The sequence below is a fragment of the Indicator indicator genome, chromosome 10, assembly GCF_027791375.1.
Source record: "Indicator indicator isolate 239-I01 chromosome 10, UM_Iind_1.1, whole genome shotgun sequence".
Classification (NCBI taxonomy): domain Eukaryota; kingdom Metazoa; phylum Chordata; class Aves; order Piciformes; family Indicatoridae; genus Indicator; species Indicator indicator.
In genome coordinates, this window is record NC_072019.1 from 23,909,420 (window position 1) to 23,923,481 (window position 14,062).

Here is a 14,062-nt window from a genome sequence, read left to right on the forward strand (position 1 = left end):
TCTCCACCCCTGTTCCTAAACTCCACAACAGGCAGTTATGAAATATGGGGAAAACTTCCTAAAAAGCTAACCTGAAGCATCTTCAAAAATCTTAAAAGACCAAATCAGAAACAAAAGATTTTTAATCCATCTTTCAGTGAAGATGCCCTCTAGGGTTTTGTTCGCCTTTTGAAGCAGTGAGATACAGCTCAGCAGCTGTACCATGTGTGAAATATTACCACACTTGGTTTTAACTGCTGGATGAGGTGCCTAAAAAATTTAGGGAGGTCTGGCTACTGCTGCAAGCACTCCAAAGCTGTAAGGAGACAGAGAGGTGTATCCAAACTTACAATATCTGTTCATCGGCAGGAACATGGGATATTTGTATCCAAAATTCAGTTTTTAGTAGATTCTTCATAATGGAATATGAAGATAGGTAACATAGAAACAATACAACTCTGAATGAGATGACCTTACAGTCTTTTCCCCACAGGAACACAAAGATCCTTGTTTAGATTTAATCTGTGGGTGAAAGCAAAAACAAAGGACAAATAGTACCAAGTATACCCTGACATACCAAGGCTAGACAGCTTGCTTCACAGGGTATCTTGTCTCATCAAAAAATGGAAGGTGTAATAGGGAGCTTTTATCAGGAAGCAGGCCAAAGAGGACAGGAAGAGATGCAGCTAGCTCAAAAACAGGTAGAAAAATGATGAAGGAGTTAGTTATGAGCTTTAAAAGAGCTAGATAGAGCTTGAACTGAATGAAACAAGATGGACTGAGAAAATGAAGAGGATTTAAAAGAAAAAAAAGCTTGTGACTCAGTATTTATTCCCCTATGGGCTGATGCTCCAGATCTAGGCAGCTGCAATTCTGCTCTTATAGGAGATGCTGTTTGCACACAGAGAATCTTTGGGATTAGCTTCCATATCTCAATACTTTGAGTGGTGACTTTAATCAAACATTCAAGAAGAAATCTCTGTACCAAGAAAAAAACAACAAAAAATAACCCCCTGATGCGTTCCCTATGCACTGGGCTGACATTGGGATATTAAAACTGCAACACCTAACTCTGCCAAAATACTTCCAGAGAGTCCAGCAATAAAACTCCTCGTTGTGCCCTCACTTGACTGTCAAACAAATCTTTTTCATCCCTTCCTTCGACCCTTTTCACACAGAGGTTTCCAAAGATGGAACAAGCACCCAATTTCACGTTTGACAATGACAGAAACAATGCAGCAATGGCCCTGAAACATTTGCCATGCCTACTTGTCTTGACACTGATTATCAATACAAACCAGCTTCATCTGTGCCGGGCAGAAGGGCTCAGTGTGCTGCGGAGTGCAGTGCCGTCAGATTCATGCATTTCCAAGTGAGTCAAGCATGCATCATAACTGCAGTCACAGCAAGTTTCTGATGTGCTTCTCCAACACCAATCCCTCCTTTATCTTATTTTTTCTCCCCTCGCTAATTTTTCCTATACAGAATTTCACTGAGACAATCAGAGCATGACTTCCATCCAGTTGTTTCATCAGGCTGTATGTGCCACCTGCATTTTCACATTCCCTCTTATTTTTTTTTTCCTCTGGAATAAACTCTCCATTATCAAAACAAAACAACATCATTTACAAAATACCACCTCAGCAGCATGCCTTAGCCCTCATTTCACCAGGATATGCCAGCAGCCACAAACAGAATCAAAGCATCCAATTAAAAATCCATATTCATTAACAAACATGTGTACTATAATGCCCTGCATTGAGTACGCCACCACAGGAGATGGGAAACTCACTGAGGTTTCCTACTCTCAGTCTGAAGCATGGTTTCATTAAAGGAAGGATTTTACCTTTGCTACTCCACAGGCCAGCAAGAAGAGGCCAAGTGTCCTATTAGCCCATCAGGCTAGGACAGCAGAAGTGACAGCTGTTGACCTTTTGCCTTAGAGAGATGCCAGACCCAGGACCTTGCCAGGATGAGTAGCACACAGAGAAGACCATGAAACCATGCCAGACCTTTCCCACTGAGGCTTTTAGGTACCAACAGGGCCAGTTGCAAACCAATCTGCAGTGTTACAGGCAGCCAACATGATAAACACTGCATATGCTTGATTGATGCAACCCATTGGGTAGGCAGTCCAGATCCAAACTGATGTAGTAAATTAGCATATTGCCTTGGCTTCAGGGAAGTTACATTGATTTACACCATCAACAGTTTACCACTACAGAAAGTCACATACCATAAGTAGGTTATTTCAGACCGACACAATGAAGTTGTATGAACACATGCAAGGATTATTCATTTATTTGCACCCACAAGCCTGAAATTTACAACTCTTTATTAATATGAGCTGGGAAATTTCTTTTCTACTTTTAGCAAGAATATTTTGTGCAGGGAACAGCTGTCAGCCACTGGGAGCTGTGCTCCTCAGAGCAGCAGCTTCAGACAAATAGAGGCCCCTTAGAATTATATTGTAGAACTGCTTTGTGGTGAAAAAGAAGCTGAAGATAGGAGACAGCAAGAAAACACAAGCACTTAAATAACCATACCCAGAACTTATCCAGTCTGTTTCTCTAAGAAATAGAGCCTCACATGATCATACTGCATATGTATGAGTATGACTGGCAGTCCTTCCCAAATAGCTTCAGAGCCCACTTTCCAGTTCTAAGTTCAGCAAACATTCAGGAAGCTCAGAAACAGTATAGTCCTATTGCCTCCTTGGCAGCTGGGTAGAAGTGAGAGTCTGCTGCGGGAAAAAAAAAAACCTCCTGTGTGAACTCAGGCTTCTGTCAAATCCAAAGCTAAGCAAACCCAATACATGCATCAAAGGAAATCAAATCCCACCAGAACTGCCATCTTCCTGCAGACACTCACCTTGGCACACAAAGGAAGATGGTGTTTCCCCAGGGTGGACTCGTGCAGTGATGAACACCACTTTCTGTTCAGCGCCTGGACGCAGGTTCTCTGCAGCAGAAGAGGGTGGCAGGGGACCAAGGGAAAAAAAAAGAGAGAGAAAGATCCTTAAACTGGGTCCCATATGTAAGAACAAAGGGTCATTAATTTTTAAACTATATCCTTTCATTAAAATTGATCATACATTATAAATAAGCACAATCAATAATTAAAGGAGACAGAGTCACTGGGTCTCCATACAAGGCCATATAGCAGACTGTGGAAGGGCTGCCAAACTGATGACCTGCAGCCAAACCTGCAACAGCAAAGTTAGCTCTCTTTTTAAAAACCAAGATTACACATGATACAAACCTTAACAGCACCAAAGAGTGAAGTCCTAACAAACAATATTTACTGGGCTTTGTTCTCGGGATTTTTGGGTTTGTTTTTTTTTGTTTTGTTTGTTTGTTTGTTTTTAATATCTCAACTGTCTGGGACATCATTTGCCCTGACTGAAAGAGATGTTCAAAAAAGTAAAGCATGGGAAACAGACCAGGATTAAATCCAGCAACCTTCTTCAGTGAGGGCTGGAAAACGTGCTGAGTTCCCTTCAAATAATGGAGAGCTGGAAAGGAGATTTAGATCCTAATTACTCTGAATTTAACGTGGGTTAATCCCCCTACTATTGAAGCCACACATTACTTTGGCCACTTGCTTCAGCCATAAACTACTTAGGTCAAGCAGCATCTTTTCTCTTTGTGCAGTGACTGCATTTAATAAACAGGAAATAAAAATTATGCTCTTTCAAAAGGGGTTCTGGGAATTTTAAAGACCATAAGAGGTCAGGATGTCAGATGTCTTGTCTAGATCTGAACACACACTGCAGGGGTAATGCTAAACATAGCAGGATCCAACTGCTAGAGATAGTTTAAGTCTTTGTTTTGATATATAAAGTTTACATTTTGAAAGGAAGCTAAAAGCCAAATTCAAGAAGCCTTTTTATTTCTTTTCCTCTCCAAATTAGGTAGATGCATTCCATATATCCAAACACAGACTTTTAGTTTCAAAGATGCTTGGGAGTCTTCAATAGCATATCTGAGTTATTTTGTTAATTTCCTGAATTCTTTGAAACACTGTTTTTCCAATGCTAAATCACACCTCAGAGCACCACAGGAATAATCAATATGTTTTTGGTTGTTCTCAGGAGACAATCTCAGCAGGTTTCTTTTTTTATTTCCTTAGCCTCTCTAAATGTCCTACAGCTGCTCACCCTGTAGCTCAGTCATTCATTTGTTCTTTCATACTCCACCTTCATCACACTCTAGAGTTTTTGAGCCCCAGAGACAAAGAACTAGAAGAAGGAATTGCTATGAAAAACATAACAGCTGGTGGGGTCAATTCTATCTGCAGAGAAAATGTGGGAGGCAGCAAAAGGGAGCACAATACCATCAGCTAGAAGTTGATGACCACCTCACATCATTTGCATAAACATTAAGTAGTGTGGGAGGAAGGAGATAAATCAGCAAACTGACTTTAAAGAGCAAAAGGAGAAGGCTGGGATCACTTTTGCAAGAGGGGAGAGGAAAACTTTTCCTCTTGGAAAACCAGCATTACATTAAAGGCACATTGGCCCAGCACAGAAGTGATGCTAGGCAGCATGAATGCCACTGCTGTGATCTGGAGCAGCTCATCAATTAGGACATCTTTTGGACAGAGGATTAATTTGGGGGGACTTTTTTTAGTTTGCTTGGGTTTTTTTTTGTGGCTTTGGTTTTGTTTGTTTTTAACTGCAATTTTTTGTTATCTATGCTTTACTCTTCATAGCAGTTATTAAAATCATTATTCAGTTTATTCTCCTCTGGAACCAAAAAGAATTTTCCCAGTTTAGGGCTCAGTGTCAAGTTCCTTGGAGTCAATGGAAGATGGGATACTAGGTGCTAACCAGAAGCTTTTCTTGCCTGCTCTTGGGGGATGGAAGAACACCAAATTAACTCCCTGGACTCAGTGCTCAGCAACTTCAGTCCACCTTGACTTAAAATCCCTAGTGCATCACTCACTTTCCAGCTCAGTACATTTGCTCTAGTGTGAATGCTCAGTCTTCCAATGTACAGACCCTTCCACAAGTACCAAGCCTCCTAGACATGCAGTGCTCAATATGCTGGCTGTCCATCTTCATGCAGCAGACGTTTTATCCATGTTTGCCAAGCCAAACCACACCTTCCTAAATATTTTTCTTTAAGGCATATCCTACATTATCCATGCAGAAACAATAAAACTCACAACATGTGTGACTGTGCACATATGTATTTCTTTCTGGTATTTGAGCTAGATAAAATAATGTGACCTGTTAAGTTTCGGGTTGTTTGTTTTTTTTTTTTTTTTTAGTAATTTTAATTTTCAGCCTTTGGATGCATCTGCACAAGCAAACAAATATTTCTCATGTTTCTGTTAACATTTTGGAAAAGCATAAAGCTTGGAATGCCTAAAAAATTCACTGGTGTCTTCTAACTGTGAATGCATCTAATAAAATTTGCTTCGGTGAGTAAAGTCCCTAAGTACAAAGCTCTGTGAGCATATGGGAAGAAGCTAAACTGGCAGAAAAACTTTCAGTTCTGAAAGTCCTCTTCAAATTGTTCAGATAGTCTGAAAAAGCCAGGAGGTAACAGGAATGCTCATTAGCCAGTTTAGGTGGCACCCTAGGTGCACCAAAGGCTTCCAATATGAACCAAAGATGAGTTCATACTTAATATTGTAACACCTAAGAGTTTGAGGGGAAGACTTTGAACCTGGAATGTATTATTTAGAGGCTGCTCTCTCAGCCTGAACCCTGACTCTGCACCAGCATATTATAAACCATTTATCCAGACACAGAATTGCATTCAGCTGGAAGAGACCTTTAAGATCACAAAGTCCAGCTGTTCACCCAGCATTTCCAGGTCACAAATAAACCGTGTCCCTCAACACCACATTTCTGTGTCTTTTAAATACTCCACCCACATTCCTAGGCAGCCTGTTCCAATGCTTTTAGTGAATAAAATTTTCCTAATATCCAACCTAAATCTCTTCTGGCACAACTCCAGGCCATTCTCTCTTGCCCTATTGCATGTTACTTGGGAAAACAGATCGACCACCAACTCACTACCACCTCCTTTCAGTTAGTTGTAAAGAGCAATGAGGTCTCCCCTCAGCCTCCTTTTTTTTCTAGACTAAACAACCCCTGTCCCTCAGCTGCTCCTCATAATCCTGGTGCTCTAGACCTTTCACCAGCTTTGGTGCACTTCTCTGGACACACTCCAGCAACTCAATGTCCTTCTTGTAGCGAGGGGCCCAAAACTGAACACAGTATTCAAAGTGCAGCCTCACCAGCACCACATACAAGGGCACAATCACTTCCTTATTTCCTGCTGGCCACACTGCTCCTGATACAGACCAGGATACTGTTGACCTTCTTGGCCACCTGAGCACACTGCTGGTTCATGTTCAGCCAGCTGTCAACCATCACTCCCAGGTCCTTTTCTGCTGGGCAGCTTTCCAGCCAGTCTGCCCTGGTCCTGCAGCATTGCATGGGTTGTTGTGACCCAAGAACAAGACCTGGCACTTGGCCTCGTTGAACCTCATGCAATTGGTCTTGGCCTATCAATCCAACCTGTCCAGATCCCTCTGTGGAATCTCCCTACACTCAAGCAGATCAATAGTACCACCCAATTTGGTGCTGTCTGAAAATTTACTGAGGGTGCCCTCAATGCTCTCCCTCCAGATCATTGATATAGATATTAAATAGAAAGGTCTCAAATACTGAGCACTGGGAAACACCACCTGTGATAAAAGGAGTAGCAAGTATCTATGTGCACACACACTTCCCCATCCTGCCCTCAGTCTAAGCAGCTACAGTGATGTTTTCTCTCCCTATGCATTTAATTATAACCTAAGAATGAAAGAGTGAAAGGAAAAAGGAAGAAAGGATAATGATGATCAGGCATCAGTAGCCAGGATTTAAAGAACAAACCACAATAGAAAAAAAAATTGAGTTCTTTTCTCTTTACCAACTGTGTCAGGTATTAGTGCCCAGGTGCTGGTAACAGGGGGTGCAGGGCCAAGCTTTGAGAAGAGGCTGCAGTTGCCCTGTGCTGGTCATGGCTGATTCCAGCCAGCTCCACAGTGGCACCACTGCACTTCACAGACAAGCCCCTCAGGCACCTTAGTGGAAGTGCATTTAAGGCAAGGTGGAACCACCACAGAGGCAGTGAGGAGTGAGAGGAAAAAGTGAGAAACAGCCCCATGAGCAGAAGCGTTGGAGGAGGAGGGGAAGGAGTGCTCTGGCTGTTGGGGCACAGATTCCCCTGAGTCCCCATGGAGAGACAAGTCTGGAGCAGATATCCACACTACAGCCTATGGAAGACCCTGTGCTGGGCCATATTCTCCTGAAGGACTGCAGGAAGGGCCCAGGATGGACCAGAAGAAAGTGGGAGAAGGAAGGACTGGCAGAGAGGAACTGTTGCAAACTGATCCCAAGCCTGTTATCCAGCATCACCGAAGAGGGGTGATTAGAGGAGTTTGGAGTGAAATTAGTCCTGGGAAAATGAGAGGAGGAGGAGTTGTTTTGTTTTATTTTTTATCTTGGATTTCCATTACACAAGTCTATTCTAATTGGTAATAAATTAAACTAATTCTCCCCCAGGTCAAGTCTTCTTTGCCCATGATGGTAATTGAAAACTGATGTCCCTCTCTATCTCAGCTCACAAGCCTTTTTATCTCATTTTCTCCCCGTCCTGTAAAAGAAGGAGAAAACTGGATGGGCATCCATCTGGCCAAGACAAAGCCACCAAACCAATAAAAGATACAAAAGCCACAAAACACCATTTCATATTTTAATTTAAGTGTTACAGTGAAAACACATCCTATTTTCTACTTCAAGATTGAAAAGATCAATCAAAATTAAAAAGATTAGAAGTGTATAGCTTTGCTCAGTAGATGCCAAAAGCACTTAAGCAAAATGACAGAAAGGCATGCTCCATTTAGCCACAACTTTGCCAGCTGGAAATGCAGAGAAATAGTCTGTTGTGGTAACCCTTCTACCCTTCCAACTGCCATAGCAGTGAATTTTAGAAACAAAACTCTCTGGTGAAAAAGTTGTCCAAAGGAAGCAATATACAGGTTTCCATAATTATTATTATTATTATTATTATTTTTTCTTCATTTTGTCTTCCAGAAAGTGTTTTGAAGATTGAACTGAACATTTTCTTTTCCCTTTGAAGGCTACCACTACCATCAACATTGATAATATTTGCCTTGATTTAGGCTTCTGGCTGGGACCTAAGCAATCTGCCACTGTGTGTTACACACCCTTGTATTGTGCTACTCACCCACCACCATCTTGTCACTGTGGCAGAGGAGAATTCCCTTGGGCAAAGATCTAAGGTGCTAGTCAAAATAAATAGCACTGACTCCAGTATCTATTCTGGTTCTAAAGCTATCATAATGGTGGTAAACACCAAGCAAATATCATACTGCAAAGAAACTCACTTACCTGCAAACAGCTCAGATCTCTGAATATCATTTGCACTCTCTGGCCCTCAACTCATGCTCCTTCTTCTCCAATGCACTTAAAGCAATCCCACTGGCAACACTCCCCCAGCTCTCACCCAGGGAACAGCAATTTCTACTCCTGGTTACCTATTACGCTACTGCAACTAAAACAGTCCCACAGAAAACATTTTCTACTAAAAGGAAAAAAAAAGACAGATTAAAACCTAAACCTTCATGGGAAAGCAGCAGATTGACTTAGCCATTCTCATTCCATTTTCATTCTTATGCTACTATAAAAACATTAAAGTGACAGTATTAATATGTAGTAGCTTAGTAATGAGTAGAAATTTCATGAAGAAATATTAAATTTATGGAATCCCATTTGTGCTACCAAAAAAATGAAGTGCTGTAACAGAACTGAGGTCGAACTTCAGTCAACATCCAGGGTCTTTCCTGCTATCACATCAGGCCAGAAACTAATTGCAAAGAGATTGTAGATTTCTGGTTTCTTGAAGTCTTGTAGCCACAGCATGGCTCAGCAATTAGCTTCCCTTTCCTCCCACCCACATTTCACCCCATCTGTAAAAGCCCAGAAGGCTCTAATCAGAAGAGTTAGTAATCCATCATTCTAAAAGAAGCCTCCCAAAATAATTTGATTTAAATACATGTATTTTCATGAACTGTGTGTATTCGTTGCAAATAAATTCCATACTGTCTTCCCTTCTCAGATCCTTTGCAGTACGAGGTAGGCTGTTACCAGCATTTTATATTCAAAACCCTGTGTGTTAAAGACTCCACAGAGGAAATCCAAAGAAGTCTATTGCATTACACTTCACTGTGCTGTCTCAGCTTGTCTGTCTCCAACATAACTGCAACATCTGCGTGGAAAGTGAACACTGATTTCCTTGCTGTCCTGACTGCCTAGTCTCTACCACATTAACCTGCTTTAGCAAATCAAATCCAAGCAGCACTTATTGTACTCTGGCTTCTCCTATGAGACCAGATTAGCACCTAATTCCATTTATTTTTGTTACTTCTGGTCACAAATGTCATTTCAAGCAAGAGTGCACATCTCAGCAACACAGAGTGCAACGGAACACCGTTTTTGGTCTCTACCAAATCCCACGGGACCTGGTGAGGCCAAATAAACACAAGCTTTTCTTTCTTGCCTTCTTAGAGTTGGCTTGAGTGGTACAAAGAAACTGAGTGGTACAAATGGCAAAAATGATGCTGTTTATACCACAAAGAGATGAGCAAAGACTGGAATACGGTTTTTGAAAGTCAGACACTTATTGCTATGTACTTTTGCCTGGAAAGGGAGGCAGCAGTGCCTTGGCTGTCATGCAGAATTCATGGAAGATCATCTCCTCAGACTGAGCACTGCTACAAGATGCCCTCAGTGATCATAGACTCACCTCAGCTACCACCATGTAGAGACAGTCCCATCTGGAACACAGAGGAGGTTTGTTTAGCAGAGCCTCATTTGTGCATCACCTTCTACCTAGCAATGGCCCTAGCATGTAATGCTCAAAACTGGGCCCAGATCTCTCAAGTTCTGGATTTTCCTTCTGGGTTTGGCCCTGACTCTGTTAGGTGCTTAAATATGTGATTTGTTTGATGGACTTCAACTGTGTTTAAAACTGTGCTTAAATGAAAGTGTTGGCATAAGAGCTTTGCTGAATTGGGGCAGTTTAGCAGTTTAGCCTCTGAGATCATTGTCACAATGTTTTAAAGTTGGAGGTTGTGCAACTATTATCCTTTATTGCCCATTTTCTGCCAAAGTTTCTATTTCTTTTTTCCATTCCTCTTAGAAGCAAAGCTATTTTGGAGCATTTAATATTATTTAATCTCTTTGCTCTGGCAGCATAGAAATTACAGGGACCATTACAATGGTCCTGTGTGTGTATGCTTTATTGATGTATATGCTGACCTAATATCAAATTGATTTTGCTCAGCTTTTCTGCTGACCATGGAAAAATGCAAATTGGGTATTATATTTGCACACTAATTTTATTGGGCCCCTGTGTCTTCATAAAAAGATAAAGTTTGGGCTAATAAAAATAAAACATTTCTGGTACTAATATAGGCAAATGTTTATGTAGGCAGGTAACAAATTGGTTTGTCATTTAGGGGAACATAAAGAGCACTAAAATCATCTTTAGGCAAAATAGATTGGTGGCTTTTGCTTAGCTTTTAGCTTTCATTTGCAAAATCAATTTAATGTAGCACAACGTCTCAAAGAGAGGGTGACACAGGATTAAGACATTCATTGTATTCCTCCTCCATTACTCCTCCTTATTCAGAGGCCCTGGGATTTGAGGTTGCTCTTGTTCAAAGCAGATTAAATATATTCCAACAAAAAAGGGGAAAAAAAGAACCTCTAGTCTTATGCCATCAGATACCATTCTGCAGGGACAAACACAGAGACAGAGTATCACAATCTCACAGTATATCAGAGGTTGGAAGGGACCCCAAGAGATCATCAGGTCCAACCCCCCTGCCAGAGCAGGATCACTTAAGATAGTCCACATAGGAATGCATCCAGGTGGGTTTGGAAAGTCTTCAGAGAAGGAGACTCCACAACCCCCCTGGGCAGCCTGTTCCAGGCTGCTGTCACCCTCACTGGAAAGAAGTTTCTCCTCATGTTGAGTTGAAATCTTCTATGTTCAACATTGAACCCATTGTTCCTTGTCCTATCACTGTGAAGCACCAAAAAGAGCCTGGCCCCTTCCACTTGACACCCACACTTCACATATTTATACACATTTATGAGATCCTCTCTCAGTCTTCTCTTATCAGACTCAACAGCCCCAGGACTCTCAGTCTCTCTTCAGAGGGGAGATTCTCAAGTCCCCTAAGCATCCTCATGGTTCTCCCTTGGATTCTCTCCAGCAGGTCTCTGTCTCTCTTGAACTGGGGAGCCCCAAACTGGACACAGGATTGCAGGGGTGGTCTCAGCAGGGCAGAGTAGAGAGGCAGAAGAACTTCCCTAGCCCTGCTGGACAGAGCTTTCCTGATGCATCCCAGGATCCCATTGACTCTCTTGGCCACAAGAGCACATTGTTGTTCCATGGAGAACTTGCTGTCCACCAGCACTCCAAGGTCTTTCTCTGTGGAGCTGCTTTCCAGCAGGGCAGCCTCTAACCTGTCCTGGTGCCTGTTGTTATTTCTCCCCAGATGTAGGACCCTGCACTTGTCCTTATTAAACTTCATGTAGTTTGCCTGCACCCAGCTCTCCAGCCTGTCCAGGTCACATTGGATGGCAGCACAGCCTGATGGAACTGAGTAGGAAAGGGGAACTCAGTGTTCTGAAGGCAGATGCTGAAAGGCTTATCAACACTTGTCAGTGCCACCAGGAATCTGAAAGGGTAATACTTGTATGATCTCCTTGCCTGGCTATTTCTTTGTTCCTCCTTCCTCTTCTCTTCAAATCCTCTGTAACAATGCCTTTTGCATCTCTTTAAGGGCCAGCAGTCTCTGCTGGAATACAGCTAAATGAACTTTGATGACAATTTAAGTAGATGGGCATATATCAACAGCCCAACTTCTGTTTATTGTAATGAGTTGACCTATTTAAATTCCAGAGCAGGCACTATTTCTACCCAGCTCTTATTTTTCACTCCCTTCTTCCCTTTCCCTTCCTCAACTGCAGGGTATTTTGGAGGGGCTCCATGCAGTGGGAGGTTACATAAACAGTTTCAATGCTAATACTTGACTGCATTTTCAACTTAATAGCCCAGCAAAGGGATCTGACTGTAAAGCGAAAGGCCAGAAACATCTCCTGGTAAAATGATGCTGAAGCACAGATCAAATGATACTGCAGAGCTATTTGCAAAATCAGAAATAGCAAACAGCTATGGAGCAAGACTCCTTTTACCTCCCAGACCCATTTGTTTGGTTTTAATCTTTGTTACATCTTGGAAGCAACCGGTTTCCCATTTGGGCTTTCTGATAGTAGTTGTTTGCTATGGTTCTGAGGCAGGAAAATTAACCACATGCAAAAAGAGCTAAGGTCAAAACGCTCAGAAAAACAGCTAAGGTCAAATCATTCACAAAAACACTCACATCTTTCCAAAGAAAAAAAACTAAGAAAACCCCCCAAAAAAAAAAAAAAAAAAAAAAAAACCCACACACAAAGAAAAACCAAAGGAAAAAATACAAAGAAGAACCAAAGGAAAAAATACAAAGAAGAACCAAAGGAAAAAATACAAAGAAGAACCAAAGGAAAAAATACAAAGAAGAACCAAAGGAAAAAATACAAAGAAGAACCAAAGGAAAAAATACAAAGAAGAACCAAAGGAAAAAATACAAAGAAGAACCAAAGGAAAAAATACAAAGAAAAACCAAAGGAAAAAATACAAAGAAAAACCAAAGGAAAAACACAAAGAAACCCCCCCCCAAAAAAAAAAAAACCCACCCAACCGAAAAACCCAACCGAAAAACCCAACCGAAAAACCCAACCGAAAAACCCAACCGAAAAACCCAACCGAAAAACCCAACCAAAAAACCCAACCAAAAAACCCAACCAAAAAACCCAACCAAAAAACCCAACCAAAAAACCCAACCAAAAAACCCAACCAAAAAACCCAACCAAAAAACCCAACCAAAAAACCCAACCAAAAAACCCAACCAAAAAACCCAACCAAAAAACCCAACCAAAAAACCCAACCAAAAAACCCAACCAAAAAACCCAACCAAAAAACCCAACCAAAAAACCCAACCAAAAAACCCAACCAAAAAACCCAACCAAAAAACCCAACCAAAAAACCCAACCAAAAAACCCAACCAAAAAACCCAACCAAAAAACCCAACCAAAAAACCCAACCAAAAAACCCAACCAAAAAACCCAACCAAAAAACCCAACCAAAAAACCCAACCAAAAAACCCAACCAAAAAACCCAACCAAAAAACCCAACCAAAAAACCCAACCAAAAAACCCAACCAAAAAACCCAACCAAAAAACCCAACCAAAAAACCCAACCAAAAAACCCAACCAAAAAACCCAACCAAAAAACCCAACCAAAAAACCCAACCAAAAAACCCAACCAAAAAACCCAACCAAAAAACCCAACCAAAAAACCCAACCAAAAAACCCAACCAAAAAACCCAACCAAAAAACCCAACCAAAAAACCCAACCAAAAAACCCAACCAAAAAACCCAACCAAAAAACCCAACCAAAAAACCCAACCAAAAAACCCAACCAAAAAACCCAACCAAAAAACCCAACCAAAAAACCCAACCAAAAAACCCAACCAAAAAACCCAACCAAAAAACCCAACCAAAAAACCCAACCAAAAAACCCAACCAAAAAACCCAACCAAAAAACCCAACCAAAAAACCCAACCAAAAAACCCAACCAAAAAACCCAACCAAAAAACCCAACCAAAAAACCCAACCAAAAAACCCAACCAAAAAACCCAACCAAAAAACCCAACCAAAAAACCCAACCAAAAAACCCAACCAAAAAACCCAACCAAAAAACCCAACCAAAAAACCCAACCAAAAAACCCAACCAAAAAACCCAACCAAAAAACCCAACCAAAAAACCCAACCAAAAAACCCAACCAAAAAACCCAACCAAAAAACCCAACCAAAAAACCCCACCAAAAAACCCAACCAAAAAACCCCAACCAAAAAACCCAACCAAAAAACCCCAACCAAACAAAC

General features: G+C 41.3%; 1 protein-coding gene across 1 annotated transcript in view; it reads right to left on the minus strand.

Annotated features, from left to right (window-relative positions):
- Positions 1-14,062, minus strand: part of AGBL4 (AGBL carboxypeptidase 4) — a gene marked incomplete at its 5' end in the record, with an annotated part of 965,543 nt that overhangs the window by 231,237 nt on the left and 720,244 nt on the right. Inside the window, one exon of the mRNA XM_054384552.1 lies at positions 2,851-2,940. Coding sequence (XP_054240527.1) covers positions 2,851-2,940 — 90 coding nt within the window. The remainder of the gene's footprint in view (positions 1-2,850; positions 2,941-14,062) is intronic.